This window comes from Pipistrellus hanaki (genome assembly GCF_964339955.1).
Source record: "Pipistrellus hanaki genome assembly, chromosome: 11".
Lineage (NCBI taxonomy): Eukaryota > Metazoa > Chordata > Mammalia > Chiroptera > Vespertilionidae > Pipistrellus > Pipistrellus hanaki.
The window spans coordinates 65,007,455-65,024,298 of record NC_140513.1 but is presented as its reverse complement, the minus strand read 5'-3'; the positions used below and the strand labels follow the sequence as shown (position 1 = coordinate 65,024,298).

General features: G+C 41.1%; 1 protein-coding gene across 8 annotated transcripts in view; it reads right to left on the bottom strand.

Moving 5' to 3' along the window:
* Positions 1–16,844, bottom strand: part of CDC14B (cell division cycle 14B) — a 112,110-nt gene that overhangs the window by 81,204 nt on the left and 14,062 nt on the right. Inside the window, exons 1-2 of one of the 8 annotated variants that reach the window (XM_084898976.1) lie at positions 7,811–8,506; positions 512–538 (exon numbers count right to left, since the gene is read on the bottom strand). The exons of 3 other annotated variants lie outside the window; for them this stretch is intronic. In XM_084898976.1, coding sequence (XP_084755102.1) covers positions 512–538; positions 7,811–7,979 — 196 coding nt within the window. In that variant the 5' untranslated portion in view covers positions 7,980–8,506. Of the gene's footprint in view, positions 1–511; positions 539–7,810; positions 8,507–16,844 lie in introns of those variants that run through there. 4 more of the 8 variants (XM_084898968.1, XM_084898977.1, XM_084898971.1 and 1 more) reach the window with 4 other exon arrangements.

Below are 16,844 nucleotides of genomic sequence, written 5' to 3'. Positions count from 1 at the left end.
GTTGGCATTTCATGACATTTCTCTCCTGCCAAACACAGTAAATAAGACATAAGCCTGTCCATTAAGCAAAGTAATGCCTAGAAATAACTAAGAAAGCTGGGGGAGGAGGAAAATCAAGAATAGCTGTTATAACAACTCATTATAAATAGCCTTTCATCAAAAGCCTACAAAAGTGAGATTCGGTTAAAATACAAAAAATTTATTATTACAAAAATATCCACCATCTGAATCATAGCATTCATAAATGACCCAATAAAATATCATAGAAACAACTTTCAGCAATACTTGGACACAGAAACCAACAAACCTTTTCATATAAAGACAAATTTCAACTCGAGTCATAAGCATACAAAAGCTACTCTACAATTATACAACACTGAATCCATATCTCAGACTAAATTTAAGACAAGCAAATAGGAAGGGACAGAACCAAGAATCACAACTAACAGATTAAATCTATGTTTAAAATTTGTCAGAAAGAACTGCAAAGTAGAGTCAATGATCTGAATACCTTTTTTGGTGCAGTATCCATGAAGTGCTATAGAAAAAAAGAAAAGAAAGAGAGAGAGAAGGGCGTAAAACTTTCATATAAACTCCAGAATCCAGATGAGACGTACACATTTCAGTTCAATATCCTTGTATTTAAGATATTAGAATCAATTTTATCTTGAAAAATGCTTACAAAGGTAATTCCTGCCTAATACAGAAGTCAGCACTTCTAGAAATTAAGTGACTAACCCCAGTAACTAAAAACCAAAACATGTAAAGAAACAATTTTGGGAGATTCGTTATCTCCTGCTGAACCAACACAATCTCTAATACAATCTCTCCACTTCTGCCCACAACCCCTGCACCTACTTACCTCAATCGTAAAGGTGCCCGTCCTAGGTGAGGAATAGCTTTGAAATATTCAGATAAACCACTCTGGTCATGTTTTCATTTCAACTTATAGATAATTATAAAAATATTTTTAATGTGAAGGATCTGAAAACATTTACTAAGATTAAAAACATTCCTTAGCTAGGAAGGGAAACAAAACACTGGCTATTAAAATCATTTCCCCCCAATATAATAAAAAATAGATTTAGCAATTTAGTTTATTATTTATGTACAATACCCACACATTTCAAATAAATTGGGTCTCTATGCTACACATTAAGTATGGAAAGGCCTTTTGAAAGGAAATTTATTTTATCCCACTACCAAGAAAATGCCATCTGCCAGTAACATGCACCGCCAGTATAAATCTTTGGATCTGTGTAATACTCTCTTAAAATGGACGAACTAGAGCAGTCATGCTTTACCTTAACCACTTTAAAAACATTTATTCTCTCTCAGAAAATAATTTATTTACTTTCTATAACCTTCTACCTGATACTCTCCCATGAGGCCTTTGCATCTTTGCGAAGACCCCCAATAAGCTTATCTACAATTTAATACCAGGCAACATACAAACTCCTTGGTATAATATAATTATGTAACAATAGCTTCAAACATGAAATATGGCTTGGGTTTGTTCTTCCTCTGTGCCACTCCTCCTATGCTGCAGACAAATACTGAGCCAGCCTCCACTAGGGCCAGAAGCTGAGCATGGGACACTGCATTTTCACTGCGGTCTCACCAAACCTTCTGTGCAAGGAACTGATGGGGAAATGTCTACTTCTGAGCTACAAACTCCCAGCAGTGCTGGTCCCAGTCTGCCTCGCAGCTCTGTCCTGGCACACTTGAAATACTAAGGAGATCGTGGAGCCCTAGCTGTCAACAAGCACCAGGCCAGTCACTCAACATGCAGCTCCTTCCCTTCAGCCTCCCTACAACTCTGAGCACTTTTTAAACAGATGGGGAAATCGTGGCTCCAAAGGTTATTAATAATCCAGCTCTGTTCAATCCCCGTGTGGGCAGACATGAGCTTACCCTGGTTTCCTCATGCCTATCCACGAGAATTAGCTCTCCCTAAAACCCATCAAAGTTTTCTCTCCCCAGTGATTTCAAATACGGAATGGCTCGGCTATACGTTAGTTCTCCCTCAGGCCCTCCAAGTTTTTTCCTCACTTAACACGTGAAACAAGCTCCATGACAGCTGGGACTATCTCCAGCCGTGACCTATTTTTAGCACTTGAGGGGGAAAAAAAAACCTGGCTGAGTATTCATTCACATTTGTTGAATGAATGAAATATCAGGAAAATCTTGGCTGTGATGACAGCCAATTTGGAAAACAGCACAAGCTTTGCAGGAAATGAATTGTGTACTTAGTTTGCTCATTTCTCCAAACTCCCGTTGTTAATTACTCATCTCTAAATTCAACTTTACAGATACTACTTTTGAAGCATCTACTATGACACTGTCTACTAGCCTAAACAGCACAGGACTAATGAGTAGATGTTCAACAAACCACTTATGTATAACTCTGTCGGAAAGAATGAAAGTCAGGTACTCATAAATTATTTCCCATCGATTTGGCCAAAATTATTTATCTCTGGTCTTGGCTTCTTCAGAGGGAAAAGTGAGTGAATAGTTGTGATATTTCTAGATGATCGCCTGAAATTCTTTCAAAAAACAAAATATCTGTCCTATCAATTCAGAAATCCCCAGAGACTATCTCAGAAACTTGCAAGAGCTGTCATTCGATCCTAAAAATCCATAATGTGGTTTCATCCCAGTAGGAACTGGAAAAATTCACTCCCATTCCAAGGCACAGAGAAGTTAGAGTTTGCACTGACTGGCAACTGCTGACATTAGTACTACCTGTATAAGCCAGTTAATCCACTTCCCTTTCTCATCTGTATGTCCAACCCTCTTTATGTCTACTGAAGCAGTAACATTAAAACTGTTAAGTTTTTGTGTATACTGTTGGAATGCCTGAGAAATTATACTTAAAGCAGATAACACGACACCATCAAAAGTAAAGATTTTGAAGAATGAAGTACATAAATAAAGAAAATGAATTCACACTATGCACAAATTTAAAAGTATAATTTTCTTCTTTTTTTATAGAAGTCATAAGCAAGAAGAAATATGAATAGGATAGCCAAGACCTGTTTGGCTCAATGGATAGAGCATCGGCCTGCAGAATGAAGGATCCTGGGTTAGATTCTGGTCAAGGGCATGTACAGTGGTTGCGGGCACATCCCCAGTGGGGTGTGTGCAGGAGACAGCTGATAGATGTTTGATGTTTCTTTCTCATCGATGTTTCTGACTCTCTATCGCTCTCCCTTCCTCTCTGTAAAAAAATCAATAAAATATATTATTTTTAAAAAATGAATAGGACATACTTTGATGAGCTTCAGTTATTGAAACTCAATAATCTACTATATGAAACTTGTGAAGAAAAATGAATTTATTTCCTCTTGAAATAATGCCCCAGCATTCCTTTTCTAGCAAGAAAATATACTTTTATCACTGCAACCATTGAACATGCATGACTGTTTTACATAGTGAGCATGCAATAAATATTTCTAAAATTAATGAATAATTTCCCCCATCTAATGATGTCTAGTGTTTTTTTATTCCTAAAAAATGGGGGTGGGGTGTGTATTGTTTAATTATATTTGATGAGTATCCAAGACACCACTAATCAGTTCTTATAAATGACAATCCTAACCTCGATTAGAGCTTCTCCAATAAAATGGTTTACCGTTACTCTTTATAAGGTAGAAAGAATATCATAGCAGACACTAAAAAAAAATCATTTTTTTTAAAATTTAAGACAAACCACCAGGAATCTTTTTTAGCTAGTAGTTATAAACTTTCTTTACTTGTTAAGAATTTAAAGAACAAGAAAGTAAAATAAATTGAGGTTCTATACCAACAATCAATCCTGTAAATTATCAAATAGATTCCACAGTGCTATAATCTTTAAAATGTTTTTCCTATATTAATAAAGAGGAGAGGAGAACTAGCATTGCCATTTATGGAGAGACCCATTTAAGGGACATGAATACAGAGATCGAAAAGATTAAAACTTGTAGCTATAGAAGGTTATATGAAAATCAAAATCCTGACTGTGCCCAACATTTTTTCCTTTGGTATTTCTCCCATCTTGAATTATCTACTTCCAAATTCGTTGACTGGTAATAACGAATTCTGATAATAGCTTTACTAGGCAGCTTATACTACTGTACTTATGACCTTCCTTTCACATGGTGCATTGGGACTGCAACAGAAACAGCTCAGATAAAAACCATCGCACTGCACGTGGCAAGAACTCAGTGAATGGTCAATAACAGTGTGAAGGGGTCAGTGTCAGAATAACCCCCCATCAGTCTGCTCCTAGTAAGAGTAAAAATTTTAGCCCAGTGTAACCAGGTGGCTGGCCGGACACTGAACAACTGTGACCACAGAACAAAAAAACTACAGGAACAAAATAGGCATTAAGCATTCTATATTGAATGTACACACATGAACTATCCTGGAACCAATAAGTCTTCAACTTACTGATAAAATAGGCTGCAATAAAAATGACAAGGGACTGCCGAAACCGGTTTGGCTCAATGGATGGAGCATTGGCTTGGGGACTGAAGGGACCCGGGTTTGATTCCGGTCAAGGGTATGTACATTGGTTGTGGGCACATCCCCAGTAGGGGGTGTGCAAGAGGCAGCTGATCGATGACTATCTCTCATCAATGTTTCTAGCTCTCTATCTCTCTCCCTTCCTCTCTGTACAAAATCAATAAAAAATATATATATTTTAAAATGACAAGGGACTAAAGTAAAAAAAAAAAAAGTTATAAAGTATTTAAGGGCAGAAGTGATAATGTGCATTAATCTTTACAAGCCAAACTCAATAGGAAAAAATCATCACAATCTTTTAAGTGTTGGCAAGATGTGGAGTCATTGGTATATAGCTGGTGGGAATAATGGTGGTACAGCTGCTTTGGAAAAAAGTCTGGCAGTTGGTCAAAAAAATTAAACATGGAATAACCATGCCATTCAGCAATTTCCCTCCTACGTATATACCCAAAGGAACTGAGAACATATGTCCACTCCAAAACTTATACATGAATGTTCATAGCAGCATTATTCATAGTCACCAAAAAAGTACACTGATGAATGAATAAACCTGTATGTACTTTGACCAGTCTCTTCACTCTATTTTACTCTATAGGTAGTCAGACATGTGGGTAAACACACTGATGCTATATAGCCATTTGCAGTAGGACTGGAAAACCCCCAAGGTAATCATTTATTTATTATCGTTAAATAAATCACACCTCAGCCACACAATGCAATAACATGCAGGCATTAAAAACAGGACTGCTCTAGCTGGTATGGCACAATGTGTAGAAACTCACATATGCATAGAAAACTAAAGAAAAGAAAGTATTACCGGAGAGGGAGACTAACTATTATCTATATACCTCCTTCAATAATGTTTGACTAAAAATGTGCAGGCATTGCTTTTTAAGTTCAGGAAGCAGCGAGAGAAAGACAAGTTGGCAAGAATGGGACCAGGATGCCATTTGCTGAGAATGAGGCCTTATTTTACAAGCTGAATAAAAAGTAGTCCACATACTGCACTCCAAGTCACTTTATTTTGTCTTGTATATCACACCAAAACAGACTGATTTAGTATCATTTTTTTTTTTTTTTCCAGGAAGCTAAGACTGTCACTAAAGAACACCTGAAGGAATCACAGGGAAAGCTGATTCCCTTACTTCCCTGGAGTGATCTTAAACTGATACTGGAACCTTCCAGTCATCTGGGCTTGTTAGCCAAATAACAGCACTTGGATTTTATACATGGCACCAACTTTTTCCTCAATATGTTGTTTGTGATATTTTCTGAAGGTATGTTAATTCACTGATCACTGTCTCAGGAAAGCCAGACTGCATTTTTTTTTTTCTCAATGAAGGAGGAGGAATTACTCCCCTGACTTTGTTGTAAAAAACTTCCCTTTGCCTGACCATTGAGGCTCAGTGGTTGAACGTCCACCACAGTTCAATTCCCGGTCAGGGCATATGCCCAGGTTGGGGGCTTGATCCCAGAGGGGGAGCCTGCAGGCTCATCATTGATGTTTCTATCTCCCTCTCCCTCCGTCTCTGAAATCAATAAAAATGTATTTAAAAACAAAAAACTAACTTCCTTTTTGACTGGAGCCAAACCAAATGTTCAGCAGTAGGGAGCTGTCTAAACAAGCAATAAACAATGTACATTTAAATCCCCATATCCTTTTTCATGGTTTTAAAACCATACCTACTTTGACCTAAGCAGCAATTAAAAGCAGTGAAGCATAACAATCAGTCTGCTAAGAAATAGTGTGAAGAAAAACACGAAAAATGAGATTTGTCTCCTACCATGCCTGGGTATGGTAGAGAATATCTCTGTGTAAGTACTCAGTCTCTTTCTCCCAGTCACAAGGAACTAAGAACATGCATTATCTCTGGGGAGGGATACCAGTGGCTGAGACCAACTTCTCACTGCATAATCCTATGCATCTTTAGAAGTACTAAGAGTTCTGGACCATATGAGTGCAATACTTGCCCTAAAATTAAATGCTAGGAAACAAAGTTCCTTTGAAGAGGTTTAAAGAACAAAGGCATAAGGAATGTGTGGGTCCTCCACCCCCCCATCCCCCAGCCCTCTTCACCGGCCATCTCCAGAGTGTACACTGTTGGGAGGACCAGCGCGCTTTCCCTCCCACACTGCAGGTTCCAGCAGGGGGCAGGGATTAAGGTAACCACTTCCTGCTTACCTACCCTCTGTTCCCAGGGGCCACCCACCAGCACTGACAAACGTTCCGCTCTCTTTTTTTTTCTTTTTAAAGAACCTTAGTTTCCAACTGTCCATCAACCTAGAATATACTAGTAATTTCTATATTTCTGTGTTTGAACACTTTTAAAACTAATTTTCTGACCACTCCAGCTCACCTTGTGCCCCAATGGCTAAGGGCGGCAACAGTTTATAAAAACCCCAGGCATGCCAGGGTTTACACATTACACACCACATTCAACAGACTGCAAATTCCCGCAAAACTGTGACTGGCTGTGCTGTTTAGTGTTTCCTCACTCTCCATCGTATGTGATGCATTCACAAACTTCAGTATCAATCCTGGCAAACCCAACAGCTACCAAAATCGATGTATTAGCTTTCCAGAACTGTAGAATCAGCACTAATAAGAAAACAACTATCAACGGGCTGCTTTTCTACTTGCTGTGTCTGGATGTGATTGCTCACAAGTGACAACTCAGTGCATTCAGCACGCCGACCGGTTCAAATACCATCCACGTGACATGTTGTTTCTTGAAGCCCGGGAGGGGAACGACCGCGTGCCCGCGCCGGGGAGGGGGCTTGCACAGGGACCAGGGCGGGGAGAGGGCAGGCTTGTCAGCAGGGCACGCCGCCCCAGGCTGGGCTCTATTTCCTACCCAGCAGCAGAGGTTTGGCACACGGCACACAAACAGCTCCCCTGCGGGCATGTTCTGCGCGTCCCGGGAATCCTCTGGGGCCACAGGGAGGTTCAGGCTCTGGCAGGGAACCCCAGGAGGTGGTATCAATCCGAACTTAGAAAAAGCCCGAGGTGCCAAGCTTATCCTATCCATTTAGAAAGGTGACCTAGGCCCACCTTGCTGGGTAGGAGGGAGTCAAACAGATCAAGTTACAGCTCAACATACACACACACACACACACACACACACACACACACACACAGCAACTAGGAGGGGGTGCTTCCCGGGCGCCAGGCTCCTGGAGGGAGTGTGGCGGGCTGGGGCTTTGTTGGGGGTGGAGGTGCCTCCACTGCCGGTGGCTAGGACCCCCACGCAGGGTGCCGAGTGTCCCGGGCTCCTCGCCACGCATTGGTCAGCCGGCTCACCGGAGATGTTCAGGTACAGGTCGTCTTGTTGGTCCAGGTGACGCTGTTCCTGCGACGCGGAGCTGCGGCTCTTCTTCACTCCCAGAGAGGACGATGAGCTGCGCTCGGAGCAGGGGGGAGAGCAGGGGGGCGCGGTGGCCCAGCTCAGCCTCTGGCTCTTCCGCTTCATGGAGGCGGCCGCGGCCCATCAGGGGGCCACCACCATGGTCCCGGGCGCCCGCCCGCCCACGGAGGCCCCTGCCAGCCGCACGCGTGGACTCTCGGGGCGCTGGGAGCAGAGTGGCGCTGCGGGAAAGACGGGTGCCCGCCGAGCCCGGCAGGAGACGGCCGCACAGGAGGAGGAGGGGCCAGGCCCACCGTGCCTGCCCTTCTCCCTTCTGCAACCTCGGCGGGACCCGTGCCGCAGCCCCAGCTCCCGCGCCTGCAGCCCCTGCGGCGCCCCGCAGTCCGCCCCCAGGTGCCCGCAGCCCGCGCGCCGGGCAGAGGGGAAGGCACTGCGCGGGAGGCCGGGACTGTCTCGGGGAACTGCGCCGCAGCGGAGGGGCGGGTGTGGGGCAGTCCCAGGCGCCCGGGGACCCCAGGAGGGCTGTTCCGTGGAGCTTCATTCACAAAAAAGGGCCCACAACCCTCCTCGGCCGCAGACTGAGGCCTTTCATTGGTCAGTGAGGTGTGATGTCACAGAGAGGGGACCTTTCTACAGGCAGGTACCTGGTGACGCCATAAAGAAAAGTCTGTGTGGTTCCGCCAATCAAAGATAAAAGTGCGGGGGACCCTGCAGGCGCCCCAACTTTACAGTTTCTTCTGTGTTCCCTGAGTGCCTAGACCCCAGTCATAACTTCTTGGTGAGTCACCGAAGCCTTACACAGCCCGTCCTAGTAACTCCAGTTCTTTGGCATATGTTTTTTTGTGTTTTCTTTTCTTTTCTTTTTTTTCGGTTTTCCTTGTAATCGCACCAACTGGAGGGCTTCAGCCACAAGGCTTCTGGCTTGGAATGATGAAGTTGTCCCTCACTACATAGACTTAAGGTAGATTTGGTTTCAGAACTAACCGACTGATTGTCAGCTGTGCTTCTTATCAACCTCGCAGAGCCTTCAAAAAGGACAAGCAGCCCTGGCCGGATTGCTCCAGTTGGTTAGAGCGTCCTCTGGATACACCAAGGTTGTGATTGGATTCTTGGTAGGGTATTAGGAAAATCAACCAATGAGTGCATAAATGGGTGGAACAACAAATCACTGTCTTTCTCACTCTTTTAAAAAATCAATAATTTTTTTTAAAAGAACGAGCAAGGGCTCCTTAAGGAGTGGATAAAACTACAGTGGAGACACCTCTTACTTATTAGTTCCTCATCTTGGAATCCAGCACCTGAATTAATCCAGTAATTTTTTAGACCAGTTACTATGTTTTCTTACCAAAGGTGTCTACAAGTCAAATTATTGTAGTATTGAAGCAAGTGGCAGATTTAATCCTTGAATTTTTATCTTGCAAACTGTAGTCAGATCCCTTTGTTTTTCTTCTGGGTTGAAATAATGCCTGATCTTTCTGGAACTTAACCAAAACTCATTTGGCAGGCCTTTAAACAAATTTCCATGATAGCATCTAAAAGGGTGAGAAGATTGGAGGAGAGTCTTTACATTTCATAGCCCAAAATTATACACCTTGCAAACTATTCCTAATTTTTGGCCAGCATATTCCTAATTTTACCCTGTGGTTCCACAATCACAGCCAGCTTCTGGAAGAGGAAGGTAAATTGAATCAGTCCCCGGGGAATCCTCTCAGAAATGCACATTTTAATAGTTTCCTCCTGGGTGGGCTATTTGACTTCTATTGTTGAAGGCCTTTCTTTTAAGCACTGCTAATTAAGAAGGAAAGGGGGCCGGGAGTGGAAAGTACAGCTAGACCAGTGGTTGGCAAACCATGGCTTAAGAGCTACATGCGGCTCCTTGGCCCCTTGAGTGTGGCTCTTCCACAAATTACACGTGGGGGCACGTACTTACAGTGCGATTGAAACTTCGTGGCCCATGCACAGAAGTCAGTTTTCGGCTCTCAAAAGAAATTTCAATCGTTGTACTGTTGATATTTCGCTCTGTTGACTAATGAGTTTGCCGACCACTGATCAGTGTCAGTGGAACAGTCTGGAAGTAGAGATCAGCCACTTAGACTGAAGCTTAAGAGTCATATCCATCTGTCCCCTATTTCCCATGAAGAAATCGGTGAAGGTCAGGAATTTCAAATGGCCTACATGTTTGTCTGTAGGGGCAGCAAAGAAGTTAATAACTTAAAGGCTGTCAAGTGCTGTGCTAATGACTTCAGTAAGGAGGAGCCTGCAGCCCCAGGTCCATCCTGTTTTGATTGGGAGGAGACCTTTCACCCTGATCTAGGAGCTCAGCAATAGAAGGGCCACCCTTTCCCAATCTACCTGGGATTTTACAAGAAGAGTTCTTTTGCTTTGTTGAGGTATAATTGGCCCACCACATTATGTGTTTCGGATGTACAATGATTTGATATTTGTGTATATTTCTAAATGATCAATCACCACAGTAAATCCCATCTCAGTACGTCTTGTTCTAAGTAACTATTACATGGGAGGGGTCTTCTTGGCTCCCTAGAATGACACTCTACTTATTGGAGACTGACCTACACATCAAACTCCAACTAAAGTGCCATGAAGTTCATTTATATTAATTTGTTTTTCTTTCACCTTCAGATACAGTATTTGGGCTAGAAACTCTAACAAAATGTGTTTTCAATAAAAGAAAAATTCTGAATACAGATAATTATACTATAAGCCTTTTTTCATTTTACAAATATATACCTTTACGGTTTTGTTAGTATAACATCATTAAGAGGGAAAAGTACATGATTACACTTTATACAGAAAGATCTTCCATTCTTGGGAAAAGCAAGTCCATGAGCTAAGTATACCTATTAAAGTTTGAAGCCCTATTTATATTTTGTTCTTAGGTCATGTTTACATAGTGGCTAAAAGTACTATTTCTTACAGATACTTGTTTTGTTGGGACACTTTCCTTGAACACTTGGGAGGCTCCCCACACTTAAGAAAAAAAAAGTGACCTCTTAGCTGAGAATTTGGCAACAGAAAATGTAGTTTGCATGGTTGGTTGGTGAGTTTGCTGTTCATTGTTTGACCATTGATCATAGAAATTTAGAGCTTGGAAGGGCCTTAACAATATTTGGTCCAAGGCTGTCCTTTCACAGTGAGGACCTGGCACCCAATCAGTGGCAGTGGCACAATCTTAACACTTCAGGATTCTAGGTTGTTTTTGTCTGAGCTCAGAGAACAGATGCATCTGGTTGGATCCTCAATGCTGGACAACACATTGAAAAGCAACAAAAAGACAGGAGGAATTCTACAATAGGTAAAATTCGCACTGGAAGGAAAATAGTTATGGAGCATTTTCTTGAATGTATATTTCAGATAAATAATATTCTGAAAATTTGAAATCTTACCTGAGATTTGTAGAAACTGTTCAATAGCTACATGATGCTAAAGTTTCAAAAAGTGCCTGGCTGGTGTGGCTCAGTAATGGAGCATAGATCTATGAGTCAGGAGGTGACAGTTTGAGTCCTGGTCAGGCACATGCCCAGGTTTCAGCCTTGATACCCAGTATGGGGCATGCAGGAAGCAGCCAATCAATGATTCTCTCTCAACGTTGATGTTTGTTTCTCTCTCTCTCTCTCTCTCTCTCTCTCTCTCTCTCTCTCTCTCTCCCTCTCTCCCTTCCTCTCTGAAATCAATGAAAATGTGTTGTTGTTGTTGTTGTTGTTTTAAATTTCAGATGGTAATATAAAGTTTAGGATCAATGGGTTACAACTTTTTTTTTTCCCTTTAAATTTTTATTTTATTATATTGATTCCAGAGAAGGAGAGGAAGAAGGAGAGAGAAAAACATCAATGTGAGATACATCAATCAGCTGCCTCCCGACCCAGAATCGAACCAGAACAGGAATCAAACTCATGACCTTTCAGTGCTCAGGGCAACACTCCAACCAACTGAGTCACACTGGCAGGGCTGGATTACAGCTTTAATTATATATATCTTAAAACAAATTATCTGATTTGTTTAAGGTCAAAATTTGATTTAAAAAAAAAAAAACTATTGTAGAGGGCTTTAGGTGGCAGGCATATGGGAAAAAGGACACACTCTAAAACATTCTCTAGCACATCTAGAAAAAGTGGTTGTGTTTCATTGGATAGTCTGGTAATCTCAGCATTAATTTGAAATTCCCATGTTCCTGACGCTGAGACAGAAAATCTCTTAGAATTGTGAAGAGAATGTAAGGACAGAAAAAAATGCCTTTTTCTTTTTGTTGTCAGCCATAATTTATGAGAAGCACCTGGTAATTAAACCCTAAGACTGTTAGCTGCTCTGATTCAAACAGCCCCTCTGTTCAAACTGCAAGACAAGATAAGATACTTTCAAGGCTACATACCTCTCCTCCCTGAGGATTTAATGAGTGGGGAAATCAGGGCAGGAAAGTTTCCAGTTAGTAGAAGGACTCTACTCCCTCCCTTTCAAACCCAAGCTGCTCCTCTTTTGAACTCTTTGTAACTTTTGCTCTAAGAATGTTTTACTGGTTTGTGAAGATGCTGATAAAGACACCTCTCTAGGACATCAACCTGGACTAAAGAAAGCAAACAAACCTTTCCCAAAACAACCTCCCTGATGTCTGTTCAACTCAGTCCCAAAATTCCCTTCCCTTCTAGCAACAGCAGCCATTACCCTTTAAAAGAGCAGGCCACAGTTTATTTCTTGCCTTTGTACTGATTAGCAATGCACTGTCCCTTTGCCTTCGGGGAAAGTAAAATAAACTTTCTCTCTGCATCTATCTCTTCTTTTAGTTGTGAATTCTTACACAGCCAGTGTCACCCATGGGCCAAACACCTTAATAGGAAAGAAAATGGCTATTTACTGAGTTCCCGTCACATGCTGGACACGGTGCTGGGGCTTCACACAAATGACATTAGAGGTTATTGTTCTCATTACAGGTGTGGAATCCCTCATTTGACAGGTCAGGTCCTTTCATCAGGTCCTGCAGTGAGTTTGATTTGAAAACCTATGGCTCTTTCTTGGTTCTAGCACTATTCTCCACAGGTTGAGAACAGAGTTTAAATGGATCTCTTCTTGCAGGTGGTTTTTTTTTGTTTGTTTTTTTTTTAATTGAATAACTTCTACAGTTGTGTAAATGTCATGAGTTTTTATTAAATTTTTTGACCTCAGACCAAACCCTGTAATTGTGGACTTTAAAAACAATATTCCTGATGTTAATTTGATTTTTTGCTTTTGCACACCTCCTCCCACATAAAAAATAAAATAAATTTAAATTTCCTTTAAATTTTTATTTTATTATATTGATTCCAGAGAAGGAGAGGTGGGGAGGAGTTGAACATTCTAGTTATTTTGAGACTTGTGATCAGAAAACGACTGAGAATGCTTAGGACTGAATAAGCAGTACAGAACGCTTTCTCTCGTTTACCTTTTGAGAAATGCTGGCATGCATTTGACATGCTGTCAGATATTCAGTATGTCAGTGGAACAAAATGTAGTAATCTGGGAGAAATGGGAGAGAGATACATAAAGATCAGCACATTCATGCTGTCCTTGGCTAAACATGTCTACCAAGACTGAATGGATATTATTGTGTTCATCCTCCTGATAAGCTTCAGAAATCTAGGTCCTATTTTGAGATAGTGGCTTTTTACCTCAAAGATTCGTTTGTTTTTCCAAGATTGAGTAAGGAATTTTTCTTTCTTTTTCATTTTATTCCAAATGACCAAATATTTAAACCTATAACTATATTTTTATTTTAAATAAAAGACAAAAGTATATAAAAAAATATAAAAGTTCTCCACCTTCACACCCCACCTCAATCCTGCTCCCATATAACCACCTTTAACAGTCTGTATTTAGATATGATTCTTTAAAAAATGGTTTCTGCTATGCATACTGTTCTATGCACAGCTGTTTTCATTTAATACTGCATCTAGAACATTTTCCTTGCCAGCCCTTATAGCCACTTTGTTCTATGGCTAAACAGATTTTCCTTGTATGTTTTCAATAATTTATTTTCCTGTGGATGGACGCTGAGGTTGTCTTGGGGGCAGAGGGGGTGCTATTACAAACCATGCTCAATGAATATCTATGGGAGATGAAATTGTTGGATCAAAGGGTATTAATTTTTTTTTAATTTGGATAGAATGAACAATATTTGTTAGTACCTGTTTCCCCACACTCTTGAAATAATTGGATATATAATCAGTACTTTTAAGTTTGAGATAAAAAATGATATCTCAGACCGATCCAACAAGATGGCGGCATAGGTAAACAATTGAACTTGCTGCCAAGCACAACCATATCAAAACTACAACCAAAAGACAAAACAAACATCATCCAGAACCACAGGAAGGCAGGCTGAGTGGAAATTCTATAACAAGAAGGAAAGAGAAAAGTGCATTGAGGCCAGTAGGAGGTGCAAAAATGAAGTGCAGAGGTACGGAGGTGTGCGAGAAAGGGGCTAGCAGCTGAGTACACTGTTTTCTTTCTTAATCAAGAGGGAGATACAAGCTCCAACTGCTCAGAACTTCTTTTGGGATGAGACTCTGGGGACCCAGACTCATACAGAGAGAAACTGGACTGTCTGGCATATGGCTGGAACGGGAGGGCTGGTAGTCAGCCATTGCTGTTTGCTTCACCCTGGTGATTCCCTGAGACCCGCCCCACCCAATTTATAACCCCACCCAAGCTGTGCACAGAGGATTTTGAATATGAATGGCCTGGCCTTTTGCAATCTAAACCTAACAAACTGTAGCAGGGTCAGAGAGCCCCAATGCCATCAAAAGAAGGCCCAAGGCTCCACAGCAGCTTGTACTGCTTCAAAGCTGGGCCTCATCTGGAAATCTCCAAACTCCCCCAAAAGAGGGGGAATCTACAGATCTCTCCATAGCTCCTGCTGGGTGGCCTCAGGCAGAGGCTAAATTTGCACCTCCTTGGAGATCCAAGAACCAGTGTACCCAGTGGTCAGAGTGGGACCATCCAGATTATAACTCCTCAGATCCATAAGGGACACACTCAGGGCAGACTCAGTGAGCACCAAAGCCCCACTGAAGCAAGTCTTTCCTCATAAGGGTGTCTCCAGCACAGAAGTTCTCCCATCGTAGACACAGCTGATCCTCAGCCAATTGGCCTGGAGGTGATTTCCTTCCAGTGATACCAACAACAATTAAGGCTTAACTACAACAAGACAGTGCACACAGTCCACAAAGGGGTGCACCAAGAGTGTCCATCTCAGGTAACTGGGGAGGCTGAGCCACTAGGCCCTTTAGGACACTTAACACAAAAAGCCACTCTATCAACACAGGGAAGCAGCCAAAATGTGGAGACAAAGATCAGGTCACAAATGACAGAAATTGAGGAAAGCAAACTACTGGATATAGAGTTCAAAACCACAGTTAAAAGGTTTTTCAAGAATTTCCTAGAAACTGCCAATAAATTTAGTGAGACCCTCAAGGATATGAAAAAAGACCAACTAGAAATTAAGCATAAACTGACTGAAATAAAAAAAATAATATACAGAGATCCAACAGCAGACTAGAGGAACGCAAGAGTCAAGTCAAAAATTTGAAATACAAAGAAGCAAAAATCACCCAACCAAAAAGAAAAAAGTTGAAGATAATATAAAGAGCCTCTGGGACAACTTTAAGCCTACCAACATCCTTATTATAGGGGTGCCAGAAGAAGAGAGCAAGAAATTAAAAACCTATTTGAAGAAATGATGACAAAAAACTTCCCCTACCTGGTAAAAAAAAAAAAAAAAAAAAAAAAAAAAATAGACTTACAAGTCCAGGAAGCACACAGAACCCCAAAGAAAAGGAATCAAGAAGACCACACCAAGACACATCATAATTAAAATGCCAAGAGCAAAAGACAAAGAGAGAACATTAAAAGCAGCAAGGGAAAAACAGTTACCTACAAAGGAGCACCCATTCGGTTGTTAGCTGATTTCTCAACAGAAACTATGCAGGTCAGATGTGAGAGGCAAAAAATATTCAAACTGATGAAAAGCAAGAACCTACAACAGAGATTACTCTACCCAGCAAAGCTATCATTAAGAATTGAAGGTCAGATAAAAAGCTTCACAGATAAGAAAAGGCTAAAGGAGTTCATCACCACCAAGCCAGTATTATATGAAATGCTGAAAGGTATTCTTTAAGAAGAGGAAGAAGAACAAAAAGGTAAAGATAAAAATTATGAACAACAAATATATATCTATCAACAAGTTAATCTAAAACTCGTGAATTAAAAATCTAATGAACAGAATAAACTGGGGAATATAATAGAATCTGGGGCATAGAAAGGGAGTGGACTGACAATCATGGGGGGTGGAAAGAGTGAGTGAAGTGGGTTAGTGTGGAGACTGAACAAAAATCGTACACCTATAGATGAGGAGAGTGGGTGGGGCTGGGAGGTAAGGGCGAAGGGGGGGGGTGGGAACCAGGTGGAGGGGAACTGTGAGTGGAAAAAAGAGGAACAACTGTAATAATCTGAATAATAAAGATTTATTTTTTAAAAAAGAAACAAAGAGGACCCAAATAAATAAAATCAGAAATGAAAGCAGTAAAGTAACCACTGGCACCACAGAAATACAAAGGACAACTCTATGACAATAAGCTGGACAATGTGGATGAAATGGACAAATTCTTAGAAAAATACATTCTTCCAAAACTGAATCAGAAACCTGAACAGGCCAATAACAATGGTTGAAATAGAAGCAGTAATCAAAAAACTCTCAAAGAAAAGCCTCTGGTCCGGAAGGCTTCACAGAGGAATTTTACCAAACATTCAAAGAAGAACTAACACCTATCCTCTTCAAACTATTGCAAGCAATCCAATAGGAAGGAACACTTCCAAGCTCTTCTTATGAGGTCAACATTATTCTAATTCTCAAAACAGATAGAGACACTACAAAGAAAGAGAATTATAGGCTAGTAACCATGATGAACATAGGTGCTAAAATCC